This window comes from Cygnus olor, chromosome 1, assembly GCF_009769625.2.
Source record: "Cygnus olor isolate bCygOlo1 chromosome 1, bCygOlo1.pri.v2, whole genome shotgun sequence".
Classification (NCBI taxonomy): Eukaryota; Metazoa; Chordata; class Aves; order Anseriformes; family Anatidae; genus Cygnus; species Cygnus olor.
In genome coordinates this window covers 116,107,288-116,134,596 of record NC_049169.1, presented here as the reverse complement: position 1 = coordinate 116,134,596, position 27,309 = coordinate 116,107,288, and the positions used below count along the sequence as shown (strand labels likewise).

Below are 27,309 nucleotides of genomic sequence, written 5' to 3'. Positions count from 1 at the left end.
TTCTCTGCTTGGAAAGGAGAAGCTTTATCTCCAAGGGCTATCTTTTTGTGTGGGAGGGCTGTCTCCCACAACATGTGGTCTTGATATTCGTGGAGGTTTGTTGCAGTAAGCATGTGTTTTAGTGAGTTTAAGTTATCTTGTCACTAAGGGTGCTGTCTTGAGCTTTGCACTCGGCATAGCAGTGCAAGATTCACAATTTGAGAAGTATTTGGCAAATCAAAATTATGATAAAACGTTTTCCATCTTCACAATAATATGGAGACATCAGCTGAGCATTAAAATACACGTTTATTGTGTGACCTTTTTCCCTGAAGGGAATAACAAGACCAGGACATAGATACTCATAGATACTCGGGATACTCTGGCCTCATTACAGCAGGGCATATGAGTTACAGCAGACTCTTATCTTTTTCTCTCCAAGGATGAAATGCCTTCACTTCCTACCCAGCTCAAGCCAGACACAAACTCATGCCCTCATGCTCCTGGCAAATACTTCCTTTCTGGAGGGACAGACCAAGAGGACTGTAAGGCTAACGATAAGGAGAGGAAGTGGATCCGTCCTGATACACCTAGCAAATGCACGTGGAAGCTCGGGAAACCCATCTCTGCCTCCCCCCATCGTCATGTCACTCTGTAAGTATTGCTCTTCTTTGTTTGCTGGTTTTCAGCACAGGACTTGTCCTGGTTCCATTCAGAGCCATGTGGGTTAAACAAAAGGTGACTGGTTTAAACTGATGCTGCTCTGCATGTAGATGTGCTGGTGCTTCTTAAATTTCAATGCATAAACAAAACTAAGAACCCAGATTAAGTGTACAAGGTGTCTTGCACAAAAGAAGTTGCATGAAACTGCATGGACTGGAACTATTTTAAATAATCCAGCAAACTGTTCCCTGACTAGATGAATGATTGCGTTGTTAATGCTGGCTGCTTATAGCTTAGCACTGCTCACAGTCTGCTGTGCTACTTGGTGCCAGGAAGAAGCGCAGAGCACATCATTCTTGCCTCAGCACTCAGCTGGATGTCTGATTAATCCTTGAGTTCCGGATCAGGGACTTGTTTTACAAATTTCTATCAAATAGATATTTTGATTTAAGAGAATGTCCAAGTCTGCTGGAAAAGGGAGAAGGCTGGGTAAAATAAAGCAGCAGAATTGCTGTGTGTTGTTACTGCGTGACCTGCCCATGGTCTCTTCTGACTTTGTCTATGTGCCAGGCCAGAGCCTCCAAACATCCTGCCGAACATCCTGAATAAAGTTGGCAATACACCTTTGGTGCGAATCAACAAGATTGGGAAGCACTTCGGCCTAAAGTGTGAACTCTGTGAGTACTACTGCAGGCAGGAGACAGAAATGAGAAATGCTGGGGAGTTCTGGTTAGTAGTGCTGTGGAACCTGAGCATAAGAGGAGTGCAGGAACCCTTTAGAAAACAGAACCAACGTTCCTTTTTTTTTTTTTTTTTATAATTTGGCAGAATTCCAGGTTTTTAATTTTTGGTCATCTAACACATCTTCCAATTTGTATTTCATACGAGGACTCTCCCTGCAATTTTTCTACTTTGTTGAAAAGGATTTACAAATTATACAAAGCTTTTAACTGCTTCTAGTATTCATAATTTTCACTAGTGCAAAGTGCAGATTCCACAAGTTGCCATTAAAGGTCAAAGAAAGTGATAAATGGGCTGGAAGTGCGTCAGTGAAACGTTTCTTTAAACCCAGCCATACTGGAGATATCTGGAGGCTCTGATCAGAGTCCTGAAAGGTGATGTTTAACACGATTAAAGGGATTCGTCTAGGAGTACTGCACTGGTGAAAGTGCAGGCTGAAGGGGAGAAACTTGTAGTTTGATCAGATTCTCTTTGGCTGGAGAACATAGCAAGGAAGAGGCAGGGGGTGTTGGTAAAGCATGGGTAGAGCTCTTTCCTTCTGCTTTTGCATTTGAGGAGCCCTAGGGCTTTTTATCCTCTTGACTGGACTGTAACAATGAAGCAAGATGAAAGAAGTCAGCATTTTATGAAAAGACTGACCTTGGGGGGGTTTGCTGGCTTCTGTGGCCTACATAAAGTACCAAACTTGCTGTGCTGTGACCCGTAACAGTGGAAATGCAGTGCAGTGAATCCTCATCTCTGCTGCTGTAAGGAGGGAGGTGAATTGGGCCAGACGTGTTAAGAGTTGTTCTTGAAGGCGTGATAGGATCAGCAGCCTGTTGGCAAATGACTCCTGTTTAAGAACTCTGCTTGGTTTCTTTGTTTCCAGTGGTAAAATGCGAGTACTTCAATGCCGGGGGCAGCGTGAAGGACCGCATCAGCCTGAGGATGGTGGAGGATGCTGAGAAAGCTGGGATCTTGAAACCTGGAGACACAATCATAGAGCCAACCTCTGGAAACACAGGTAGGAGGTGGGAAGATCCTAGCAAAGTGTGGGGAAAACATTCTGGTGGCCTTCCTGGAGAAGGCAAACCTGAGACTGGAGCGTGGAGGCTGCCTGTGCAAGGGAGGAAAGGGGATCCCTTCCCACCTGCATGGTGCTGGGAGCAGTGCCTCTTCTGTCTCACATAAGCAGCAATTATGCAATGTGCTGTGCTGATCAGAACGGGTGGGAAGGATGTCTTCTAAATTTGCGGGGGCTTTTTGCTTTCAGAAAAAGGGAGTGTTAGACCAGATTCACTAGGGTCTCTAAGTCCTACTGAGTTCAACTGAAATTGTTGAAAATTAAGCAACAAGAGACTGGTGTGAATCTGATCTTCTCGTTGGCAAGTCCCGTTGTCCTTGGTCCTGCACTCTGCCAGGTGAGGTTGGCCTGGCCTGAGAATTGTCTTTTCCCATAGCGGTGCAGTTGAGATGGGAGACGGGCTGCATCCCTGCAGCACTATTTGCTGACTTTCCTTGCATCTAGATCTCCAACAGGTTTCCCTTGTGGCAGCGTCTTCTCTCTGGAGGGTTGTGGGAAGGAACAGCCCCACTAGTCAGGGGCAAGGGAAGAGCATCCGATGATCTGAGCAGGCTGGAGTTAACTGGGCTCCTGCATCAAAGCTGTTGCCCTTATATTAAGCTGCTCTAATGGTGGAGAGTAAACATCAGGAATACTCCCTACTAAGCTAGTTAAATATAAATACCCTGCGTCTTCTGAGGTCCCTCAGATGTGCTACAAACTACTCACCCATGTGATGTGTTCTGGAGAGGTGTCCCTGGATGTCCTGTCTTCTTAAACTATTTTCTGGGCATCACCTGTTGCCTTTTGATACACACAGGTTTACTGGGCCAGTCAGACCTTTCTTTTGATCTTTTGCTTCAGTCCAGTTCTTGTTAATGGAGGTACTGAGATGACTGAGCTGATCTATGAATAGAAATATATATATTCTCTAACAGAAAACCGAGTAGTCGTATCTGTTGCCATTTGCTTAGCAGGTACTTTGCGGGGGTTGCCTTAGAAGTAGAGCCCCTTTTGATTGTGGCCATAGCTGTTGTCTGAGCAAAGGCATGTTTCAGAAAATACCCATATATTGTGTTTTCCAGTATCTGAGTTCATACTACGACATTTGAGGCAATGCCTGATAAATAGCTCTCCTTTGCTTGGAACATGAAAGAAAATAAAAAGAAAGCAGAGGCAAAGGAGGTACGAGTCGATTACTTCATAAAGTTGTCTTGGTTCATTCAAAAGCAAAGGCCAGGGCAGACAGTAGAGTGAGTAAACTGGCTTTGGCCCTAGGCCACTGCTCAGAGATACTAATACGTTAGATTTTTGTCTTCTCTGCATCCCACTTTTCCCTCAGCCAGAGTCCTGCTTTGATGTTGTGCTTCCAGGTCAGTACCACAAAGCACAAGGTGTTAGTTTAGGTCTCAGAATGCTTTCTTCATCACAGACCATAGGGAAGGATGCTGCATGGCTTCTCTTTACTCTTTGGCACTAGTAAAGCCAGTGCTGTTTTGTTTTATTTGGTTCTGGTATCTGTATTTATCTGTAATGCACTGGAAGAAGATTTGCTTCTTCCAGCTTCTTTCCAGATTTGCTTTAAAAAATAAAATAGAATTTAAAGAACTTGAGTTACCTGAGGTGTGAGTTATGCTTCTCAGAGGGACAGTTAAAGATTTTTTCACTCCTATACAATCCTGAGCCAAGAAGAAACAGAGGCAACTTTGAACAAGCAAGCTTCTGTGTAGGGTAAATTGTCTGTGAGGCATTGTCACGGGCACGTGTTGATACTGTGCTTGGTACCCAAAACAGCACGAGAGGTGTCATGCAGCCCTCCCTCAGACGCATATTGGCTGACATGATCTGTTTCTTTATCCAGCAGGGAGGTGACTGGATGACAGCTGTAAGCCTCTCAGTTGGGAAGATATTTCTGAGCTTAGCCCCACAGGTGGGCAGTTGAAGACATGCTGAAAAAGCAGAAATCAGACTGGAAGTGCAGGTTTTCAAACTGCAAGTGAGGTGTCTAACAGTTTAGGTAGTTCACTTGTAACAAATTGATGTGATCCATTAGAGCCACAATCACACAAAGCACCTAAATCTTGTCCTTCAAAAACGACTTAGTTTAGGCACATTGCTTAGTTTAGGCATGTAATGCAGAGTGAGTAATGCAGAAGAACAGTAGGGGATGTAAAAATGATTGCTCTAGTCCTCTTCAGCTTAAAATTCGTTCCTTTCCCAAACTGCTTTTGTAAAAATGGGTGATGAGATGGGGAAGAGGCAGAAGGAAGATGATGTGCATATGGTAAAGCCAGTGGTCTGCACATGTTGAGATAGATATCTATTTTCTTCCCATCCTTGTCTAAACTTTCTGTTGGCTCTGATCTTCAAAGAACCAGCAGTGTCTGTAAATCAATCTCTCTCCCCAGACGCCAGAAACGTTCCCTTTGCCGCCCCTTCTAGAGACAATGTACTCAAGCCACTGGTGAAAATCTAATTAAAGCAAGGGCATGCCAAAGCTAGCATGGTAGGTTTGGGTTTTGTTGCACCTCACCGTATGCTCTGCGTGTCTTTGCTTGCTTCCAGGAATTGGGCTGGCCTTGGCTGCAGCCGTGAAGGGTTACCGCTGTATCATTGTGATGCCAGAGAAAATGAGTATGGAGAAGGTCAGATCTGCTTTTATTTTCAAGAGTTTAAAAAACTAAGCATGCTTGCACTTGCAGAGTTCCTGCTGCAAATGAGCGCTGCGGCTTTAGCAACAAAGGTGCTAGAAATTTGTGTCAGCAAAACCACTGATCTCAATGGCACAAGTGAAAGCAGCTGTGAGCAATGTCCCCTGAAGGCCTGTGCCTGTTACTAGCTCTTCACTGCCCTGGAGGGAGAGGTAGCACAAGGCCATCACTGTGCTCCTCACAGCACCCTCTGAAAAGAGGCCTTGCCCTGGCTGAATGGCACAAAATTTCTTGCCCTCATAGCAGTCGAGTGGTACGTAGGGATCTCCTTTGCTGCCTGCATCTAAATATACATAGTTTGCACTTAGACTTTAGTCCATGTATATATTTTTTATATATATATATATATATATATATATATAACAGCACTGTTAGAGAGCAGAGCCAGTAGCCAGCACAAGAGGGTACTGAGTTCTGCCTGAATGAGGGCTCTCAGTGTGGAGTGGTAGTCCCAAAGGTCCAGAATGGAAACAGGAATTTGACATCTAGCTCCAAAGTAAAGCTGAGTTTAGACCAAATAACGTGGCTCAGTGATGCTGTGAGGCTGGGACGTAGGAGAGCTGCGGGTAGGCTATTTCAGGCCAGGTGAAAGGGAAGAGGTTTCCTTCCCCTACATTGTAATGAGGTCTCTGTGCTGAGAGAGTCCTTTTGGGTTTTCTGACAGTCTCTGTTTTTTGCAGGTGGATGTTCTGAGGGCTTTGGGTGCTGAGATTGTGAGAACCCCGACTACTGCCAGATTTGATTCTCCTGAATCTCACGTGGGAGTAGCGTGGAGACTGAAAAATGAAATCCCCAATGCACATATCCTAGATCAGGTAAGAGCAAGGTGTCACAGGTGCAGGTGTAGCACAGCGGAAGGTATTGCAGCTGTGTTGCTTAATGTCCATGGCCGAATGTTCAACAGCATAGGGGTGTCCCTGGATGAAAAATGTGCCCCCCAGGGATGGAGCTGTTGAGCAGTCCCCGTGCTGTTAGGGTAGCAAGCTTTTGTAATCACTAGAGGGCAGCAATGAGCCTATGTCTGCAGAAACGGCAAAACATACGGGTGGCTTTCTCCACCGAATTGGCAGTCCTGTGCGGAAGAACGGGTACAAGGGTCATGTTCTTAAAAGAAACTGTCCGGCAGCCAGGACTGATCTTGGTGTTGGAGATGTCTGGCACCTTAGAAATACCCTTAAATTACGTCATCCAGGGAGGTTGTACCTCCCCTCAGGTGTTCTGCCTAGAACCAGGTAACAGATAAGGAAACAGTTTGGAAAGCGTATTTGTAGCAGTTGTGGGGCTTGAGAAGTGTTTGTCATATTCTTGTGATGCCTCACAACGTGAGTGTTGTTGTTGTCTCTCGGGTCTACTTGCTGGCTGTCCTGTCTTTCAATGCAGTACCGCAATGCCAGCAACCCCCTGACACACTACGACACCACAGCTGAGGAGATCCTGCAGCAATGCGAAGGTATGTCTGTGCTCTACTGCTGGCTTCTTCTGTAACCAGTCCTTTGTATTTTCTGTGGTTATGTGCTTGGAGACTGGGACCTGAGGTGGTTGAGAATTGCATGGATTTTGATACAGCAGAACCTATACGTATGCTGTGTGTCATTAGAGAGCTGCCTTATTTTTGTAGTCTTAGTTAAACTATTTTTCCATTAAGTAATGCTTAAATTGTTTACAAAAGCCTTACCTAGAGTGGCATGAAAGAATGGGTCACTTTTTTCTGATCACAGATACGGAAATAGGTATTTTCACATTTTTCACATCCACATATATACTCCGTTATACTCAAAGTTTCCTTAAAATAGGAGACCTCGGGAGTACAAACTGCTTTGTGTTACTGTTGTCACCAGTAAGACCAGTTTACTCTGCTGGGGTCGTTTCCACGTTAGCTCTAGGCAGCCTTGTTGGAGTACCAGAAATGACTGAGCTGTGGCAGCAGAGAGCTTCAGCTGGGCTAACTCACCCAGGTGAGGAATTTAGGAGCTGTGATGCAGCAGCCTACCATGTAGGCATTTGCCACAGGTGGTAGGAAAAAAAAACATATAGGAAAGGCTGACCTGCCCTATGAAACAGTACAATCAAACTTTTTCTGATAAGACCCTGGCCATTGCAATAAGAAAATCAGCTATTAAATTTCTTCTAATCGGGGTGAGGACCGTTCAAAGGGCTCCCCTTCTTCTGCCCAGAATAACGCTGATGTTCAGAGGACTTAATGTGCATTTCTGTGGCAAACTTTGAGAAAGCTTGAGTTAAAATGAGTATACTTGAACAAAGTGCAATCCCACAAGCTGAGAGTGTGGACAAGTTCTAGCTGTAGGCTTCATTACTCTCCTCTTTCTATTTATTTTCCCTCATAGCTTGGATACTGTTCAGTTGTCATTATTACTGATCTTGCAGAAGTCTTGCTCTGATTTGAACCTTCCTGGTGCACTGTTGTTCTGTTGACTTGAAAGCACTAATTTTTTGTATACGAATTGCCCTTTTAAAATGTGTTTTACTCACCAAGCTGTGAAATGGATGCACCAGGGAAACTGTAGGGGCTGACAGAAGAGTGAACTGTCATACCTACGTTAGCTCTGCTGGGTGCTCGTGACCAAAACAGCGTTTTTCTTCCCATGAAAATGAGAGAGCTGTGTTAAGGGTTCTCTCAATGGGCACCTGTCCCATGCTCTTGGCACTTGTTCAGTAATAATAACGGGCTGCTTTTTCTGTGTTAAAGGGTGAATTATTCTGTATCAGCAAATACAGTAACAGGAAAACTATGGGCGTTGAGTCTATGGACTCTCAGTTCTGCCCAAAGCCCTGCAAATGGACACCTTGCCAAACCACTGAAGGACATTTTAAAATGATTTTTTGAAGTAAACGGGTACTGAGCAAGATAGTCTCATTGTAGGTCTCATACAGCTCTTGGGAAGCAGAGAGTCTTATCTTGCCCCTTTGCTGCCAATTCCTGTGTTTTTGTTAAAGCGAGTCCACACTTAACTGCAAGTTGATTTTTAATGCATCATCCTCAGGGAGGTGTCACAACTGTCTTCCCTCTCTCACCCTGAAACAGGAAAAATAGACATGCTGGTGGCTACAGCTGGCACAGGAGGTACCATCACTGGCATTTCCAGAAAGCTGAAGGAGAAGTGTCCAGGTTGCAAAGTAAGTGGCAAGTCTAAAGCATGTCTCTGCAGTTGTGAGAGCCTCAGACAGCTCTGCTTCTTGGTTTGCATTATTCCTTGCAAGCCTGCCCTGGGTCTCTCAGAGAAGCTCTTGGAGTTCTTCAGTGTGAAGGTGGTTCTGAGCAGCAAAGAAAGGCTTTCAGATTCCATCTGAAATCATCACGTGCTGGTCTTGCTGGTGACTAGTGTTCAGGTTTGGCTTAGCAGGTGACAACTGGCCCTCAGATTCTTTCATGGGGAGTTCCAGAAATTTACTTCTCTGGTGTGTACAGCAGCCACATGTTCCCTCTCTGGCCATGCCCTGGTTAGCTTTCTGGAGGGGCTGAGTATTTTACCAAGTGAAACTTTCTCTGAGCACACCAACCTGTGTGTGTACCAGGGTGTAGTTTTAGATTTCCTCGCGGAAGTTGGAATCCTGTTTCAATCATGAATATTTTCCTATATATTCAGGGAGGGGGAGGGAAAACAAATTAAAGCTTATGTGCCTACAGTTGGCACAAAATCTATTGACTCTAATGATGCCCGACATGTGAATGAGGCCAGGTTTGGCTTAGAAACCCTGTCTCCTGGTTAAAAACCTCACTTAGTGTCCACACCCTGAGGAGCCAGGCTTGCCAAGGGGCCAGAAGCAGCAAAGCGTTCTGTCTGCAGGGAGGGGAATGCTGCCAGGAGGAGGTGAGCAGCAGACCAAGTCTGCTGTTAGTTGGCTGTGTCTGCAGCCAAGCGTGTGCAGCCAGAGTGACGCCGACAGCCGTAACACGGCCAGCGCTCACGAGTAAATAGCTGCGCTCTCAAAAAGCGGTGTGTCACGGTAGCCAAAGTGGAAACTGCTTCTCCAGATCATAGGTGCTGATCCTGAAGGTTCCATCCTTGCTCAGCCGGAAGAATTGAACAAGACTGACAAGACGACGTATGAAGTGGAGGGAATCGGATATGATTTCGTCCCTACGGTGCTGGATAGATCTGTAAGTTGGGCTTCTTGGTTTACTTCTCTTTGCAGTCTGTTGGGATGCAGAAGTGAGGTGGAAGGTGGAGGAGAAACTTGGGAAAGTCTTTCTCTGAGCTTACAGGGGAGAGCTAGCGGGCAGAATTATTCCTGTTCTTTCCTACCAGGAAAATCAGTCCTCGGAGGGTTTTTTTACTGATCACATTTGTTTTGCAATGCTAGGAGAAATGGTGTGAAACAGGTAACATTTTCCTAGAATGTAATAATTATTTTTAAAGGCCAATAAATAACATTAAAATGAAATCTAACCCTTCCCCTTCAAAAGTAGCATGACTGTCTAGTGCTGAGCAGAGGCTGTGTCCCTGGGAAGCCCTCCAAGAGGGGAGGAAACGGGTCGATACTCTCTGGCCGTCTCACAACAGCCTGTTCTCAAAGTAAGATTTCAATAAGGCGACTGTTGTGCTAATGTGATCATCTTATTTTGGCCAAAAAAAAAAAAAAAAAGGACATTTGCAGGATGGAAACCCAAGCATGTGGCTCTTACAGCTGTTACCTCAAAGAGTATGGGTTTGAATTTACAGTGTAGTTCTGTAGCTCCCCTAGCCCTCCTCATTTAAAGAGACCCTTGTTTCTGTCTTCCTGCCCCCTCCCAGACAGTGGACCAGTGGTACAAGACCAGCGATGAGGAGTCGTTTGCGTTAGCACGCATGCTAATCCGAGAGGAAGGACTGCTGTGTGGTAAGAGCAGATACGAATCCTTTGGGGTTCACTGAATAATACATGAGAGGCTACAGCTTTGTGCAGAACAGGGAGACCTCCTTACACTTCAGAAGCTGTTTCCCTCGCTCCAGGCTCCTCTACTGCCTCTCCTCCTCTCTCTCATTCTTTCTTTCTTGTTTCACTTGTGGTTTGACAGTTTTGCCTCTGATCTGTGTTTTGGCAGGTGGCAGCTCAGGCAGTGCAATGTCTGCAGCTGTGAAGGCAGCCAAAGAGCTGAAGGAAGGTCAGCGCTGTGTTGTTATCCTCCCTGACTCTATCAGGAACTACATGTAAGAACCTGCTTATTTTCTCTATGGGGAAAAAGACGGGGTAGCCCTTCAGATTCTCTTATAGCAGTGGCAAACTGAACGCATCCCTCTCGTAGCACCAAGTTAGCAAAGCGAGCGATGCGTCTGGGGCACAATTTCTGAGGTATCTAGAAAGGGTCTGACACGGAGTCCTCTGAAGCAGAGCTCCTCCTGGTGTCTGACCGAGTATATAACCGTAACTGGTTGGTTAAGCTCTCTATGGAGATTTGCTTTCAAGCGTATTTATTAGGGTTTGTTGTGTTATCCCATTCCTTGAAGGATCTCTTTAAGGCTGTTCTCAGCTCCCTCTGCCTGTGTCCAAAGCAGAACACAGCACTGCTGTGGCAGTGGCCGGTGTTGGGGAGAGTTTACAGATGGCAGTGTGAGGGCTTTGAGCTGTGCCAAGAAGAAATTTCTCTCCCACCACATTGAAATGTGTACCGAAACATGCTGTCTTTTGCTGTGTTGCATGACTGCTGTTGCATCCAATACAATGCTGTTGTATTGTCTAGTCATCTACTATGATAGCTGACTATAAACTGCAGAAGGACCTCGACTGAGTACAGATTTCTCCGTTCCAGGCTGTCTCTTTATCATATTACAAGGGACTGGTGTAGTTGAAGCTTCATTTCCTATGGGATTCCTTTTTCTTCCTATGAGTATTTCTTCTCTATGTCCCTGGCTGGTAAGCTTGGATGGCAAATGCAGTGTATTTTCAATTACACTTTAACTGTTAGTGATAGGGAGCTGTAAACAGTCACCTCTGTGCTATTAGTATTGCTGTTAGATATTCAGCTTGCTAACGAGGTTTTTATTACCTGATTCTGTCCAGGTCCAAGTTCTTGAGTGACAAATGGATGATTCAGAAAGGGTTCATGAAAGAAGAAGACCTTGTCAAAAAACCTTGGTAAGCACGTCGGATACATCTGGATTTTCGTGATTATATTCTGTTTAACAACTGTCTTTGTGGCAGTTGCTAAATGGAATCTTCCTGCAATTTGGGTTTGTTTCCTTTGGTTTTTAGTTAACCTTTCCTGCTACTGTGTTGGTATATAACTGCGGATGTTAATCAAATCTGCTTAGATTGCTTAATTTCCTTCTGCTACTATGCAACTCAAAGAAGATGACTTGATACTTAACGATTTTTGAATGAAAGGGATTGTGTCTGAAGTGAAAAAAGTAGCATTTGGAGGACTCCACCAAGCCAGAGTTCTTGAGGGCAAAGCATTACAAGACTATGTAACTGAGGGAGAATCTTCAGTAGACTTGTAATAACTGTAAATATGGCTAGCTAGCCTAGATTTTTTGTGTGTGTGTGTAAGATATAAATAATAAAACTAGGGAGCCTAGTCTTCCCAGCTGTCTGTAATCCTACAGAGTAGATGAACTAGGAAAATTGGTTCAGTCTTAAAGCCTTTTCACACCTCAGTAACTTTCCTGTGTTGGTGTAAGAACTGGAAAGCCTTCAAACTTCTGCTTGCTCTGGCAGAGTCTAGACTTCTTTGCAGCCTTTTGTCATTCCTGTTGTAGTGAATTCCATGGTACGTGATCAACTTGCATTGGTTTGTGTTTTTTTTGTTGTTGTTTTGTTTTGTTTTGTTTTTTTGTTTTGTTTTTTGTTTTTTGTCCCAGGTGGTGGAACATCAGTGTTCAGGAGTTAAGCCTCTCAGCTCCCCTGACTGTGCTTCCAACTGTTACTTGTGCAAAGACTATTGAAATTCTCCGAGAGAAGGGATTCGACCAGGTACCAGTTGTTGATGAATCTGGGTATGTCCATATACATCTCTATTAATCCATATGTATCACTTCTCTCACCAGGTCCCAAGGGAGGTCTTTAAGTGCTGAATAGCAGTATAATATGCTTTCTCTCATCTTTCTTCAGTTATAGTAACATGGTTCAGAAATGTTGCTTTATATGTTGCCACACCAGTGGTGGGCTTAATATGTTGTCATGCTGGGACTTCCCTGCCTTACATGTAATAAGCTACTAATTATTATTATGGTATACTTACTCAGTATGTCTCTGCAGGATGGCTTTGTTTTTGTTTGTGTTTTTTACAACAGCTGCTTAACTTATCGAAACAAAACTTCATATTTAAAACAAACAATGCCAAACCTACCCATTGTCACCACAGCTTTCACCCAATTTCTTGAGAGCATTGTACTACAGCAAAATGAAGTAGTGATCCCTATAAACCAGGCTGTCCCCAGAAAACTGGTATGCCCTGGTACCCTGCTGGTCCCGTCGGACAGGCTGAATAAAGAACAGTTGCCCAGTTTCTCTCCAGTCACAGTGTTAACACAATGGATTAGTTGTTACAGTCCTCTTAATATGCTTGCAGGGAGCAGGGGAATGGTCAAAATTGAGGAGGGCTTGTCTTTGGCCTTGCCACACCTTTCAAAAAGGACAAATGAAGGCATAAAACAATGAGGTCTGCTTTTCAAAAGCTCTGATTGCAAGAGCTAGAGGTATTCTTCTGAGCTAGATGCTCAGAAGGGCCAGCCAGCCACCCACAGCACCTGCTGACTTCTGTGCGAGTTGCCAGAACTTCTGAGAACTGGACTCCAGGTATCTATTGCAGAGACATAGAATCCAATTATATACCATTAGTCGTGTTGCTTCACACAGTGAAACAGTTGAACTGACTTCTGCAGGCTGGCTGAAAGTGAGTGCTTCTACCTACAGGAACACCAAAGGCTATTGTATTGTTTAGCTAATTTTATTTCTCTTCTTTCTCAGGGTGATTTTGGGCATGGTTACCCTAGGTAACATGCTTTCTTCGCTGCTTGCTGGAAAAGTTCAGCCTTCAGATGAAGTCAGCAAAGTAATCTACAAGCAATTCAAACAGGTAAGCAACAATTCCCAATCCTCTGGTTTAAAATACTAGTGTGGGTGTCCTAACACTGCAGTGGCATCGGGTTGGGTGAGGTTTACCTGAGACCATACGGAACAGCCGTTATCGAGCAGACATGGGACTTGCTTAAACTCTGTCCTGGGACACTCGGTAGCCCCCAGGCTTGTGTTGTGTCTCTATATTGGGCTGTTCTATTAACTCAGCGGGCTTTCTGCTGCCATTCTTGTACTTTTTTCCCTCCCAAAAAAAACAGCACTTATCTGAGCAATTGACTATCCAGCAGAAAAGACAGCAAGATGTTGAAACAGCTCATATTAAATAATTTCTTTATCAACTGTAAGTGGGCAACTGTTTTCCTTTTGTATCACACGCCTTCCTAAAATGGCGCTGGATGGCTGGTGAAAGCTGTTGTTGTCAAGATATGTGAATTTTGACATTAGCCAGTTTCACCTGTCCATCCAATATCGCGTAGCAAGAGACCACAACTTCCCAGCTGTATGGGTGCTCTTCTGAAATATATAAATATTGTTGCTGTTTCTTCGCTTTGCTTACAGGAGAAAGATTTTCTTAACATGGAATGCTTGACTTAGCTTCCACCAGGTTTTCAGTTTCAACAGTCTCACAGTAGATGAGGTGCTGTCTTCAGGAAGTATGTGTAAAGCTGCTGTTCAGCCTGTGAACTACCAAGTCCCTGAGGTTGAGAGGGAATGCTAGTTCTTCATAGACCAAATGTAAATGTATTTTTTCCTTCCCAGGCAGATAATCAAGCATCAGGTGGAAATGTGGTGCGTAAAAAAACTCTTCAGTTCACGTCCTCCCTCACTTGGACACCTTAAGAGTTTCTGGGGCTGGTGTTGTGCAATCGCTTCTGTAGCTACAGTGGTGTTAGCCATGGTAGCCAATTCTCTGCACTTCTGAGGTTGTGGCTTTTTTCCATGGACAGCTTGAACTTCCTCGTGCTTCTTCAGTAAAGAACAGCTTAACCACTTCTTTTCAGCTCTGGCATTTCTTGGTGGAGGATGGAAGGGGAGTAACACGAGTGGTGGTACTGCTAACATGCTAACTAAAAGCATCGTTCACTGGTTATTTTTCATTTGAATTGATGACTTCATGGAAAAACGTGGTTAAATGCACATAACCTCAGAAGTATTGTGGATTTTGCTTTTCTTACCACTGTAGTCAAGCTTATTTGGCCTGTTTACTGATGAATTTGGGAGAAAAGATCATCTGTGTCACTGAAATGACTTAGGATATCCTACGGTTAGGATCTGTATCACAACGTGTCAATAAAAGAGGTCTACTTAGCCTGTGACTACTAAGGCAAAACTGTCTTTTAGCAATGCAGGAAACTCTTTGATGGACAGAATTATTTTCTTCCTTTACTCTGAGAGAATGGAAGATTAAGGCTTCTACCTTTTTTTAGAGATACCAGTAGGAGATAACATTCAACGGCTTTGAAGCACTAGTTACAGATAACTTGCAAATGCAAGCAACTACTGTGTGTCAGTGGAGAGTAGGACCATTGTTGTGGAATCAGGTGTTAGTTCGAGTGCTCTGGGGTCTTTTTACCCCTTCTTCCCCCCAGAATAAATAGCTTTGTGTCAGCTGCTAGCATCTGTTAGGTGTGGTGCAGACATAGCCTTAGCAGGTTTCTTGTCTGTCTTTAACAGAAAAGAGGACTGGGGTGTGGACTCTAACACTTTTCTTTTACTATACCTAGTGTTTGCTAGCATGTTCCTTGGGGTGACTTTGGTCAGTGTCCTAAACCATTTAATCCCTAGCATCCTCAGTGGATGAGAGCCTCCTTTTGGGAAAGGAGGTAACTCAGTTGCAGGGACATGAGCAGCGACTTGTCACTTGCTCTTAGGGCCAGACAAGCAGCCCCAGTCACGTGTGTAGGCTAACTGCCATAGGGCTTTAGCATGCTTTTAAATAATAATAATTAAAAAAAAAAAAAAGACCAAATGTAGGAAAACTCACGAGCAAAATAGTTAGGGAGATTAAATAAGCAGCAGTGAGATAGGTGAAAACAGTGTGGGACTTCTGTCAGTTTTCCATTAAACGCTTCAAAAACATGTTTAGGTTTTCGTAGCTGTCCCAGTACTGCCTATGGGCTGCTTGTCCTGGTCGTTTAGCTTATCCAGTCCCTGAAGGCAGACCTGTTGGTAATATACAACAAGATGGCAAGGGGCTCTACTCCTCGGTGAGCTTTGAGCCTAAAGCCAAAAGTCAGGCTTCGAAGCTAGGTTTGCACGAAACTGCTCGTCAGTTGTGGTGACGGATAGCTAACGTGACTTGGCAGCAAGTCCAAATTTCCCCCCACCCCTTGCCTTACACCTAAGCTTAAGGATTGATGCTTTGGTATGCGCTGTAGCCTGCTTGTCCTTTTAAGCACAGGGAATTAAGGTTGCAGGGAATCCTCCTTTTGATCTCTTCTCATTTACAGTCTGTGTTCCAGTTCAGCCCAACTGTTCCTGTTAGTGGCGTTTATTTCCCAGTCAAAAGTTGAGCTCGTTGCAGAATAAAAGCTTATTTTAATTTTCAATGCAAGACTTTTCTTTACTACAAATTTATTTAATCCCCTTTAATGAAAGTATGTCAGATAGTGGCTGCTGCTGTTAGCTGGGGAGAGTCACCTGGATAATAGACGTGTTGCTGCTGCTAAATACTTCAAAGCATGGAGGAAGAAAGGCTTTATGCATTCTTTCAGATGTTTCCAGATGGTGATTAGCCTAGTGTTTCAGAAGGACCTGTATTCTTTTTTTGTAGAGCCAACACGGGGTGCTTTCTTGTTTAGTCTTAGCCAAGTTGAACTGTTCCACTAAAAAGGAATTATTGATTCTCAGTTCCTTGATTTATACCAGAATAGGGTGTTAGCCAAGTAATGTTCACTCTTATTTTTGGTTTTTGGCTTATTTGGGCTTTTCTCTGTTACCCTGCTGCGTTCTCAGATTTTATTCACTTCCACAATGATTTGCAGCCTGATTCATTCACTTTCCCAGTCTTGCTAAAGTAAAATCACTGAGTATAATCTTGAGTTTTATGGTACACACTCTTGTTACACATGGATTACTTTTTACCCTCTCCCTCATAAAATTTTTTCAACTGTTCATTACATTCATTTTGTTTTCAGAATCAGAATGAAGATTTCACATGCTGCTTTGTGTTTTGTTTCCTTTCCTGGAAATTAGAGACAAAGGAAAAAAATCTCTGATCTTTTAACTCAACCTTGATTTGTTAGTGTTTTACAATACTTAGGATGTGAGCAGAATATAAATGCTGACGTACTGTTTTTAATACTAGATGGAGTATATGGGAATTATAAACATATAGTGGACTGTTTTATTTAAGTTCTGTAACTCTCTCTTCAGATTAACCTGAAAGACAACTTGGGGAAGCTCTCTCATATCCTGGAGATAGACCACTTTGCTCTAGTGGTCCATGAACAAATTCAGTGTGAGTATGATGTACTGCACCTTGCAAGATGTAATCTTTTTAAGAATGATAATAAGAAGCACATCCAAATAGTCAAATGCTCTCTGTGTGTGGGAACTGTGCTACTAATACTTAGCAAGACCTTATCACCGCAGCTGTTGCGGAGTAAGCGTTGAATCCATTAATAGCCCCACAGTAATATACTTGCTGTAATACTGTAATATACCTGCTTTTGAAGCAAACTACTGCTCAGAACTGAATGCCTGAGTCTAGCCCACTGTGCAGTGACTTTATCCATTGGCTGGCTGCTACAGGCACAAGCTTCTGCAATAAAACTGGTTTTTGCATCTTGCTCCTCCTGTCACACAACATCCAGCAGTTCCATCACAATGAGTGTCCCAGGTTAACTACAGTTTTTTTTCTTTCTAAAGCAAAATCTTCAATTTCATGAAGTGCAGTAAGAACTAGATGTTAGCGCTGACATCACCTTCTCAAGATAGCTTAATATTTTTCTCCTGTATCTCATTTAAAATAACTTACTCCCCTTCATTGGACACTTCTTCTTTTTTTTTTTTTTTTTTTTTTACTCAAAACTCTACTCTTCTTCATCCTTCTCAAAACCCTTTATGCTGCTTCCTTTTTGAACTGGAAATGGCTTTAAAAAAAAAAATCTTCAGAAGTTGAGTATATCACTGCTACATGTGAATAATTTTGTTTCATTGAAAAAAAAAAAGAGTAAACGAAAAGTTCGGGACAATTCAGCTGGCTGAACAAATTGAGCATAAGTAGGTGAAGCATCTCAATACAGCCAGACTGAAGGGACGAGGTACCCTACACCATAGATAAAGGGCCACAGGGTCTTCCAGATCATTTGATTTCCAGATCAAAGCTTTATGGTCACAATGAAAAATCCCCTGAACCTGTGCTCCCAATGCAACAATGCTCGGATGGTGGATAAAGATTTTAGATATGAATGGGAAGATGCTGCACTGTGATTTTATGCTAACTCTGTATTTGACAGGGGTGTAGGAGGACAGTAGTGTTGCATCTCCTACTCCAGTGATGGTTCGTTCAAATGGGATATTATCAATTCGCAGCCATTTCAAGTAAAGTGGCAGAAACTAACACATGAGGAAAATATGCTCTAAAACAAAGGGTTTGGTTTGAATTTTCATGTTGAAATTAACTATGATGGACCCTTATTTTTCCTTCTATACTGCTTCAGTTTCTACAGGCCTTTTATTAGGGGGCATTTCTGAACTGAACGTCCTTGCCATTCCCTGTGTGACTGTCAGTCAAGATGACATTGCTGCTCCCCTCAACGTACAGGGGACATCACTTGGGCACCTGGCTTTGCAAACAACGCCATTAAAGCCAAGTGGGATGGTGTGTCTGTGTGCCTCCTAAATCCCCTCTTTATGTTTCCATGTAGATCACACCGATGGCTCCTCCAGTAAGCGACAAATGGTGTTTGGCATTGTTACAGCCATCGACCTGCTCAACTTTGTAACCGCGAGAGAACGGGAAAGAAAGTCCAACTAAAGTCAAGGAGCAGCTCGGAGCCTCTTCAACAATGTTTTGCAATCTCCAACAAAAAAAAAATCAGGTTTATTTCTTTGGTCGAATGCTCTGTCCGTAAGGTGTGTGTTTTTTAAATTCTGGAAATAAGCAATGAGCTATCCTGGTGTCAGCTATACAGCCAGTGCATTTTAGCGTATTGCACAGCTTCTGGGAATTTGTTTACTAATCAGGTTACACGATATTTCTTGAGACAATTTATTTTTATACCTATATATATGTATGTAAAAATGTTGCCTAAATTAACTGGTGTGTTCCTTACCTGTTGTCTCCAAGTATGGCTTTTCAAAAACATTTTCAGATGCATTAAACGTGTTGAAATAGAGTTACTAAAGCAGAGGTCCAGGAGAGCTCTGGAAAGCTTTTTTTTTTTTTTTTCATTTTTCCCTTCTTCTCTGTGCAGGGGTGTTAAGTTAGACAATACAGTGTAGAGACAAAACGGTATTAGGGTGTGGAGAGTGTTTCCCTTTCGGTGAGATCAGTGTAAAATAGGGGGCAAGTGTGAGAGCTAGAGTTGATGTTCAGTTCAACCAGCTCCTCTGAGACAAAACTGGAGGCCTGACAATGAACTGACAGAGACAAAATAGTGACTTTCTTCTACACAGCACAACAGCTTTCACTGCAAAGATAGACCTTTCTTTTTTTTCCAACTGCACATTGATAAGCATGGGTGGAAAGGTTAGAAAGTAAGATTGGGCTTCTTGCCTGAAGAATGCTGTTCCAACTAGTACCTTCTCCTCACCTCCCACCCTCCTCTTTAACTATGTTTGTGCCTGTTTGTTTTGTTTTGTTTTGTTTTGTTTTTAAAAAGCCAAAGATAATCTGTCAGGAGCTGTGAACAATTTTTTTTTTGAAGTCCTGTTCAAGTACTCCCAAGCTGGAGCACCTTCATGTAATGTGGAGTAGGTGAATACAGCTACAACTTCTTACCCCTTCCATAATTCTCTGGATTTTTTCAGTAGATTGACTCGTGTAGCCATGGCAAAGTTTGTTGGCAGTAGCAGCTCAGCCACAGAGTGCTCGGCTCAGTCTTCCAACTGCTGTTAGTGGTAATGATGGGTGGAATCACTCCATGGTTAAAGGAGAAGAGTAGCTATTCTTTGTCTTAATTAAGATTGCTCTAATCATCGTATTCTGACCGGCCTTTTGCCAAGAATACAGATTATGATCAGCAAGAGTGACATTCTTCTTAGCTTATCTCTTTCCACTGCAGTAAGAAAATACTATAGCTGGCTGGGGCTAGTGGTGGTAAGATAGAAAGTGTTTTTAAAAAAAAAAAAAAAAGCAATGAATCAGATAAGAGAAAACAAAGGTGTTATTTAAAAACAAAACAAAAAAAATCACGCTTACTACATTCCACCTGCTGTATATTGATTTCTTTCTACTCCGCTGGCCTCCCTTTGGCAATGGAATTTGCTTTACATGTTGGAACTGTGTGCTCAGAGAGGTGTCCTCTGTCTCCTGTCAGAGAGCCCTGTCCCACATCACTGCTGAGCAAAAACATAAATCCGACCTTTTGTGGTTCCATGTTGGGTGATTCAGGCCTTGAGGAGAGCAGAAAAACGAAGGGAAATGAGCTCAAAGACAAAGAGGCAACACCAGTGGTGTTGTCTGCCTGCCAAGAGTGTGACAGGCTGTTTGGCCTTCTAGCTGCTGCTTTTTTTTTTTGTGAATGTTAACAAGTTTTGTAATAAAGTCTCAGATTGATTTCTGTTAACTCTTTAAAGCTGTGTCAATGGATGCTAAGTTTGTTCTGTACTTATTCAGTTTACTTTCTTAAACATTGGCTGTCCCTTCTGATTAGGGCAGGTAATGACGTAACACGACCTACAGTCTCTCTTAAAAAAGCACTTGCAAGTAAGTGATGTGAGTGGTGGAGACTTGCAGACTAAACAAACGGTTGGGAATTGGAGGTCGCGTGTTGCTGTCAGGTGAGGGGAGAAAGGAAGCAGCAGAGTCACCAAGGGCGTCTCGTGTCTGTGGCTTGGATGGAAGCAGATGACCCTTGCAATTTTAATTCCAGCACCTACAGGTTGATGCTTTATCCCTCATGAGTAAATACTACAGGCTGCTGCTGAATCTGAGGAAGAACAAATAACGTTTTAGATCCACCTTCTGAGGCTTTGTCAGGGTCTGGATTAATATTCTCAAATTCTCATTGTGGAAGCTATACAGCAAGAGTCAACAATGTGACTCGCTGGGGAGAGGAGGCACCTTCCAAAAATGATTCATCTTTAACACCAGTTGTAGGAAAGGGGTGAATTACACCAGGAGATACTTACCTTACACTATGGTTTAACCATTAAATTCATATGCTACTTTGGGATTTAAGACGACTTTTCTTAGGGCTCTGGAATAAACTGCCATAACATTTAAAATATATATATAGATGTGCCACCTCAATAATAGTTGGTTCTAGAGGATGGTTGAATTTTTTTTATATTTTCCTTTAGCCTCACACTTTGTGGTAATTTCTTTCTCACTGTAGTAGCAACCCCGGCTTCGGTGTTCTGCCTGGGGAAAGCTGAACTGGTGTGAGTACCAGTTAGGTGTGTGTTAAAGATACTTCTTTCAAATCTGGATTAGCTTTTCCAGGCTGAACAGCTCTGCCGTAGACTCTGTCAGTGACAGCCGTAAGAAGTCATCTTTCAAACTGTATTTTTGAGCTTACTCCCCAAGGGGTAATAAATAATTTAGCACAGTTAAGGGCATGGTTCTTGCTTTTAGCAGTTCTTGAATCATCTGCTGCTTAGCATAGACAGTGTGTAAATGGTCAGTTGTATCCCTGTAGGTATTACTATTTCAGCCAAACTTCTGAACTCCTTTCCCAATTATTTTAAATACTGTTGTCAGGTATATTTTCATACATATTGTGCCTTCACTAGATGCTGCTAACTGAAGTGTTTGCTACAATTGTTAGCTGTCACTGCTGCTAACTTTTGCCATTACTGTTGCTCTTAAAAGTTGGCTTTGCGTTTTATCTGATTTTTTCCACCCATTTTTCCATCTGATGTTGGCTGTGGGGAGGGGGACACTTCTTTTTTTTTTCCTTTTCTTTTTGTCCCTATCAAAACTCCATGTCCCAGCCTAACTGAATTGCAAGAAATATGAGAAGGGTAGAAGGAGATTCCTAAAATTCTTTTCAGAAGAGCAGTTCAAGAAGTAAGATTACTAAGTCAGGGTTGAGGAAGCAGAAGATTAATGGGTAGCTTCACCTTTGACACAGAAAAGCGTGACAATTTTAGCTTGCTATTTTAGTTTACTGTTCATAAATTGATCTCTGCTGTGTCATGAAAAGCAGGTAGTATTGCTGCCTAAGAAAGAAGGGTTGGTTGGAGCCGGCAGGGAAGCAGGGATGTGACACTAGAGCAATCCAAGTGAGTAATCTGAAGTAATCCAGCTGCGCTGCACTGCACTGCACTGCTCTGCATGTGTACTTTGCTAGGAGCAGGAGCTGTTTCCCATTCTAAACTGGCCCAAGAAGATGGTGGTCACCAGCTGCTCTTATTGAGAGCAGCAACCCTGTTTGATCAGGGGAACTGGGGAAAGAGCTGGAGTCACTGAATGACTAAAAAACTTTCCAGAGCTCTTGCCTGTAGTAGGAATGATGACAGCAAGGAGAAGGGGGCTGTGATGCAAAAGTTTACGAGTGTAATCCTTTTCTGCATACTTGGAAGTGTTCTGTCACGTTGATCCTAGCGAGGAGTTGTAGGGCTGTATTAATGCTTGGCTCATCTGTTTCAAATACTGTGAGGACCAAGAAAGACGTCTGTTTGCTTGTTTGGTCTTTAACCCAAAGTACAAGTCCAAAGCTTGAACAGAACTCTTTTTTTAAATTACTTTTTCCTGAAGTGGGTGCCTGCATCTTCTGTTTACCTGTACTGGTTAAGCAAATGCTGACCATAAGCGTGAAAACTATTTTGCACATGGTTATTTATATAAACAATTTATGCTGTGTTTGTGTCACTGTAAGAGAATATCAGTCCTCCTGCTTTAATGTTGGCTCTGTGAAAATCCTGTTGTTTCCTCACCTGAAGTCAATTATCCAGTAAAAACTGTATATTTTGCAAGAAGTTATCAGGCAACAACGTAAGGATCACTTTGAAGTTGTAATGACCAATATTACTTCCCACTTTTTCCACAAGCTATGGCTGACTCCAGAACACTGTATAGCTGAGGTTCCTCCAAGCAGACAGACTAGTCTCCTCTGCCAACCAAGCTCATCAATAAATGGTTTCTGGAAACTTTGGTGTGGATTTCACACAGCATGCTCACTGTTAGGAGCTGCCTAGCATTGCCACCGTCGTACAGCAGCCTGTCTTACTGCGTAGTGTCAACACGCTACAGTGACAAAGGGAAGTCTTTTTATGCTTTTAGGAGCTGGGAGAAATCAATACTATGTGCTGTATTTATTGCACAAACATTCACAATACAATATAAATAATTCAATAAAAGCTGATTGCAGAATGACTCTGAGTTTATTTTTAATGGCAGCTCAAGCTGAAGCTATATTAGACTGTAGACTGGAAGAAGTTTCTGTCGGCTGCAGATGATCTCCCACTTCATGTATGGACTGCAGCACTGCAGCTCTCTTCTTCTGTCCCCAGGGAGCTGCAGGTATGGCAGGACTCTCAGTGAGCCAGGCCATGGGCTGCTTCTCAGGGCTGGCTCTATTACAATCCTGGTTTTTCTGTATCATACAAGAAAGGTGAAGAGGTAGATCTGAAATGCCACCACTGAAGTTTCTACAGGAACAGCTGCCTGTGCGGTCAGTTGGACTGATATCTGTGAATGAATACAAAGGGTATGGGCTCGCCTGCATCTGTGAGAAGGCAACACGAAGGGAATTGAAGTGAGGTTAGAAAGTTAATAGGCGCATGAACGCGAGTGACGCGCAGGAGTTGCGCTGTGGCAGGAAACGGTGGGGCTGACTAGGCCGTTTCAGAGCTGTGTCTGCATGCTGTTGCTCAGCTCCACTCCCTCTTGGAAACTGCTCAAGTTAAAGCAGGGTGAAGGCACACTATAGCTGTCAGGCAAGCAAGTACACCTCTCAGGCCTTGGTTTGCAGTCCCCATTGCCTTGTGGGGCCAGTCCCTGCTCAGCCCCTTACAAATAGCTTCAGGGCCCAGCCAGCCTGTCTTGCTAGCACCTTATTCCATCACCTACAGGGGCAGGGGTGGAGAGGGGCAGGGAGGACCTCCTCGGCCTGCCTCAGGTGCTGGGGCAGTGCAGGATGAAGTCCACGCTAGCTCATGGGTTTTCCTACGGAGGCACTGTTAATCTGCCTCCTCCCATGCAGAGAGTACTTTATGTGTGGCTTTATCTTCCTGCTCCTGATCCAGCAGCATGGGGTGACTGACCCAGCAGGTGACTGATGCAGGAAACTTTCCTTACACATCCCTTTCGTATGATTAGTCGAAATGCTGTCCTTGTCCGCACCGATTGCGGATCGTTGCCTTACCTTCACCTTTCAGCAGTCTACAGAGGAGCACAGCGGGTTGTGATATCGCAGTCTGATATGCAAAGGGCCAACGTTACTCCCAGGCTCACCTTTGCGAGACACGGCGCGCCGTTCCAGCAGAAAGGCCAAAGGCTAACGGGGCACGGAGAGCAGCCAGCAGCTCGCGGGATCAAGTTCCACCTCGGGAGTAGGCTAAAGGCATTCCTGCCCCGCTCCGTGCTGTGGCTCCAGCCACAGCCCCCAGCAGGGAGCTGAGCCAGGTGAAAAATTCAAGGTGGTCAGGTGTTTTAGGCAGTGTGGTTTTGGAGAGAAACAGCCAGGGCTAGGCAAAAGGGATCTGTGCACACCCGGGTTTTGAACTCATCTCCTGATGGCTGAGGCGCTGCTTAATGGCACTGCCAGTAGCGAACCGTCCCCAGCTGCTGAGATGCCCCTCCTCACGGATTACAGATGCAGGGAAAATTACTGGGTACAATCTGCTGTTCTGGCTCTGGAGATAACCGGAGGACTTCAGTCCAGAAAGCTACCTTATGAAAGCAATAAATTACCTTTGGGAAAAAAAAAAAATACGTGTTGCTGATGGGGGTGCCACTACCTTTTGCCAGTGCAAGGTAAAACCAGATCCACCTGAGCTTTGATCATGAAATATTCCTGAGAGCACTCTGTATTTATAATGATTTACCAGAAGCGTGCCGTTGGAGAGGGAGGTGGCTGTAAAAGGGCCGTGGGAGGATTTCCAGGCTTTTTTTTTCCTGGCCTTCCCCAGAGAAACAAAGTGATAACGAAACGGAGCCAGGCTGGTTAGCGCTGGGGCAGCGTTTCTGCTGGGAGCAGGAGGTGGGCTTCTCTTGGGGTGAATCGGGGAGCTGCCCTGGCCCTGTGGGGTTGGTTATTAGCTCAGCCGGTTGATGCTGGAGGGCCGGTGAAGCTGTAGGTGCGAGAAAGCTTCAGGCTCTCAGTGTCCCCTGGTGCTGCTGTCCCCAGCTGTTTGCCCCAGGTTGTCCCCTCCGAGGCCAGGGAGGTAATGGAGGGCATGGAAGGGAAGATGGTGAAGGGAAGATGGTGCCAAGGCCTTGTTCCTGGCCATGTAGAAGGAGCAGGACAGGGTCAGGATGGCCATGAAGAAAATCTGGGAGGGGAGGATCTTGGCACAAAGGAGCAAACCCCTGCCAGTGCGCAAGGAGCCTGGCCTGCAGGAGGGTGCTGCCGCCTTGCAGCCACCTGGCCCGGTGACCTGGGGATGCTGTGCCTTGACGCAGAGCCCAGAGAGCCCAGTTCCTCCTGACAGGGAGGTCGTGGGCAGGCTTTCTCTGCTTCATCTGCTTCCAAGGGAAGGGCAAGAGGACATGGAGGCACAGGTCCTGGTGCCGCCCGCAGCTGTGCCATGCAGGCTGTGCCCTGTCCCCAGGGAGCATGGGCAGCACAGGGCAAGGGGCCTTGCTTCAAGGCATGAAATTGTGCTAGCTGTGTTAGCAGCAAGGTTAGCATGAAGGAGGCTCCAGCTGTGACCTGGGAACAGCTTTTAGCCTGAAGCACCCTCTGGTCAAGTTTTCATAACAGGATCCAAAACAACACAGAGAATTCAAGTTCACAGAGGCCTTTATTTTACAGCCCCTGGATAAGTGACTCCAGAGCCAGGGCTCTCGGTGCAAGGTGGCCGAGTCACATTTCAGGGATAACCTGGGATTCAGCTGTCTTTGTGCCAGGCCTGAGTACCTCCCCAGAGCCTGTGGGCTGGCTGCCGGGCTCGGGGCCAGCTCAGACTGTGGATCCTGCAAAGCAGGGTCGGGAGGGGATGTGGGAGGAGAGCCATGTGTCATGGCCAGGTCTGGCCACCACGTTGCTCAGGGCCTAACACCGTGGTACTCAACTCACTCGGTGGTGGAGCTGAAGGGGAAGAGGTAAGGGAGGGTAAGAGGTAAGAGAGAGAAGTCTGCAGGACCTGAGCAGTGGTATGGCCATGAGGAGAGCAGCCGACTCACCTGCTGTGACCTGTGCACCCATGTTATCCTGAAGAACAATCCATGTATTTAGGAGCAAAGCTAAGTGCTGTGTATGCTGGAGGGTGCACTGCTCTTTCAGTAACTAGCAATACTTCACGGCTTCTTTCAGCAAACAGATGCGCGTTCTTCTTTCACACCTGCCAACTCTCAGGTTTTGGAAAGCAGCCTCCGCTTTTAGTGGCAACCAGCTGGATCCGTACCCCCAAACAAACAGGGCAAATGGCCCTGTGTGTGTGTGTACTGTGTCTCTGTAGTCCATGCATGGTGTAACATGTGACAGACACTTCATATCCATGGGAAAAATGAAGCGAAGGCAATATGCCTGTTTGTAGCAAGACCGATGCCTTTTGGACACATCAGTATTTGAGAATGCTCTGATCAGGCCCCGTGGGCAAGCACAGTGGTCTGGCCTGCAAAAGGTGGGAAACCCACTGTGTTTAGAGTTGCTTGTGCCCGTGATTTCCCCCAGTCTCCTCGTAAGAAATGCTAACTGCATGGCTCCTTCCCCCACCTGTTTCTGGAGCATAGCTCTCCCTATGGCCACCAGCAGCAGAAGGACCAGCAAAGGGCATGCATTAGATGCATTAAAAACTTGTGTGCATTGTAGAAGCACATACTGAACTCATGGAGTAGGTGGGTGGGAATGGCTTCTTCAGCACAGTAACACACGTAACTTTTCTAAGCCCTTTCTGGCCGCAACTGGCTCATGCTAGTGCACCTCACAGCCAGTGTCCCACTCCACGATGAAGATACCTTATAAGTTATAGGGAGGATTTTTTTTTTCCCCCCACAAAATCTGTATTTTGGACAGATGGCATGTGCCATGTTTCAGCTGGAATTGCTTTGTGCTAAAATAGGGTTTCTACACCAAGTGTGTTAACAGGTAAGCAATACATTTAACACTAAATAACATCTTCCTTTTTTTTTTTTTCAGTTTACCTACATAAGTCAATACCAGTTATTGTGAGCAGTATTCCACCTCACAGTCCCATTCAGCTTGACCAGTGGTGGTTTTGACCCCATGTTCTCACAGCAGGATGGCTTACTCTGACTACCAAAAGAAAGCCAAGAGTGGAGGAAAGGCTCCTCTGCCAGAATTAACTGCTGGGCCTTCCCAAAACACTGCTAACCCTTCTTCTCCTGACATTATATCAAACTCCACCATGGAGCTTTAGCTGCTGTGAAAAAGCCATTTTGCTTATTATATTACTTGGGAGGGAAAAACATGGGGAAAAACATGGATTTCTTCCTGCTTAGTATAGCAGAATGAGGAAAGCTTTTAAAATAGATCATCTCCTCTAGGAGAAAATCCACAGGGGGGAAGGCTCTGGGACCACAAAAGCTCTCTGCTCCCAAACACCCAAAAATAAAACCTGAGTGCAATGTCCCTTCCACCCCTGCTGAGGTGAGTGCCATGAAACTACCTCTGCAAAGAGCCTTGAGGACGGTCCTTTGAAAACAGAGACCCCCCCTCCTCTGTACCCAGACAGTGGGATCCTGCAGGGCAAAAGCTGCAATGTGACCATTCAGATGAAACACAGGGCAGTACAAGCTGATGTAGCACAAACAGCTTCAGGTTTGTGATGCACTCTTGCGTTTTTTCAAGTTGATAATGCTTAAACACAAACACCACAGAACGGCGAGGTAAGATTAAATACCCATGAGCCACCTTT

At 44.5% G+C, this 27,309-nt stretch overlaps 1 protein-coding gene across 4 annotated transcripts in view; it reads left to right on the top strand.

The window, feature by feature from the left end:
* Positions 1–22,642, top strand: part of LOC121064142 (cystathionine beta-synthase-like protein) — a 28,926-nt gene extending 6,284 nt beyond the window's left edge. For 3 of the 4 annotated variants that reach the window (XM_040545415.1, XM_040545414.1, XM_040545416.1), the window contains exons 3-18: positions 422–633; positions 1,213–1,319; positions 2,252–2,386; positions 4,991–5,070; positions 5,817–5,951; positions 6,517–6,586; positions 8,180–8,271; positions 9,131–9,256; positions 9,891–9,975; positions 10,181–10,286; positions 11,137–11,211; positions 11,937–12,071; positions 13,045–13,153; positions 13,915–13,944; positions 16,531–16,615; positions 18,027–22,642. In XM_040545415.1, coding sequence (XP_040401349.1) covers positions 422–633; positions 1,213–1,319; positions 2,252–2,386; positions 4,991–5,070; positions 5,817–5,951; positions 6,517–6,586; positions 8,180–8,271; positions 9,131–9,256; positions 9,891–9,975; positions 10,181–10,286; positions 11,137–11,211; positions 11,937–12,071; positions 13,045–13,153; positions 13,915–13,944; positions 16,531–16,615; positions 18,027–18,136 — 1,692 coding nt within the window. In that variant the 3' untranslated portion in view covers positions 18,137–22,642. The remainder of the gene's footprint in view (positions 1–421; positions 634–1,212; positions 1,320–2,251; positions 2,387–4,990; positions 5,071–5,816; positions 5,952–6,516; positions 6,587–8,179; positions 8,272–9,130; positions 9,257–9,890; positions 9,976–10,180; positions 10,287–11,136; positions 11,212–11,936; positions 12,072–13,044; positions 13,154–13,914; positions 13,945–16,530; positions 16,616–18,026) is intronic. The other variant, XM_040545417.1, reaches the window with a different exon arrangement.
* Positions 22,643–27,309: the final 4,667 nt, after the last annotated feature.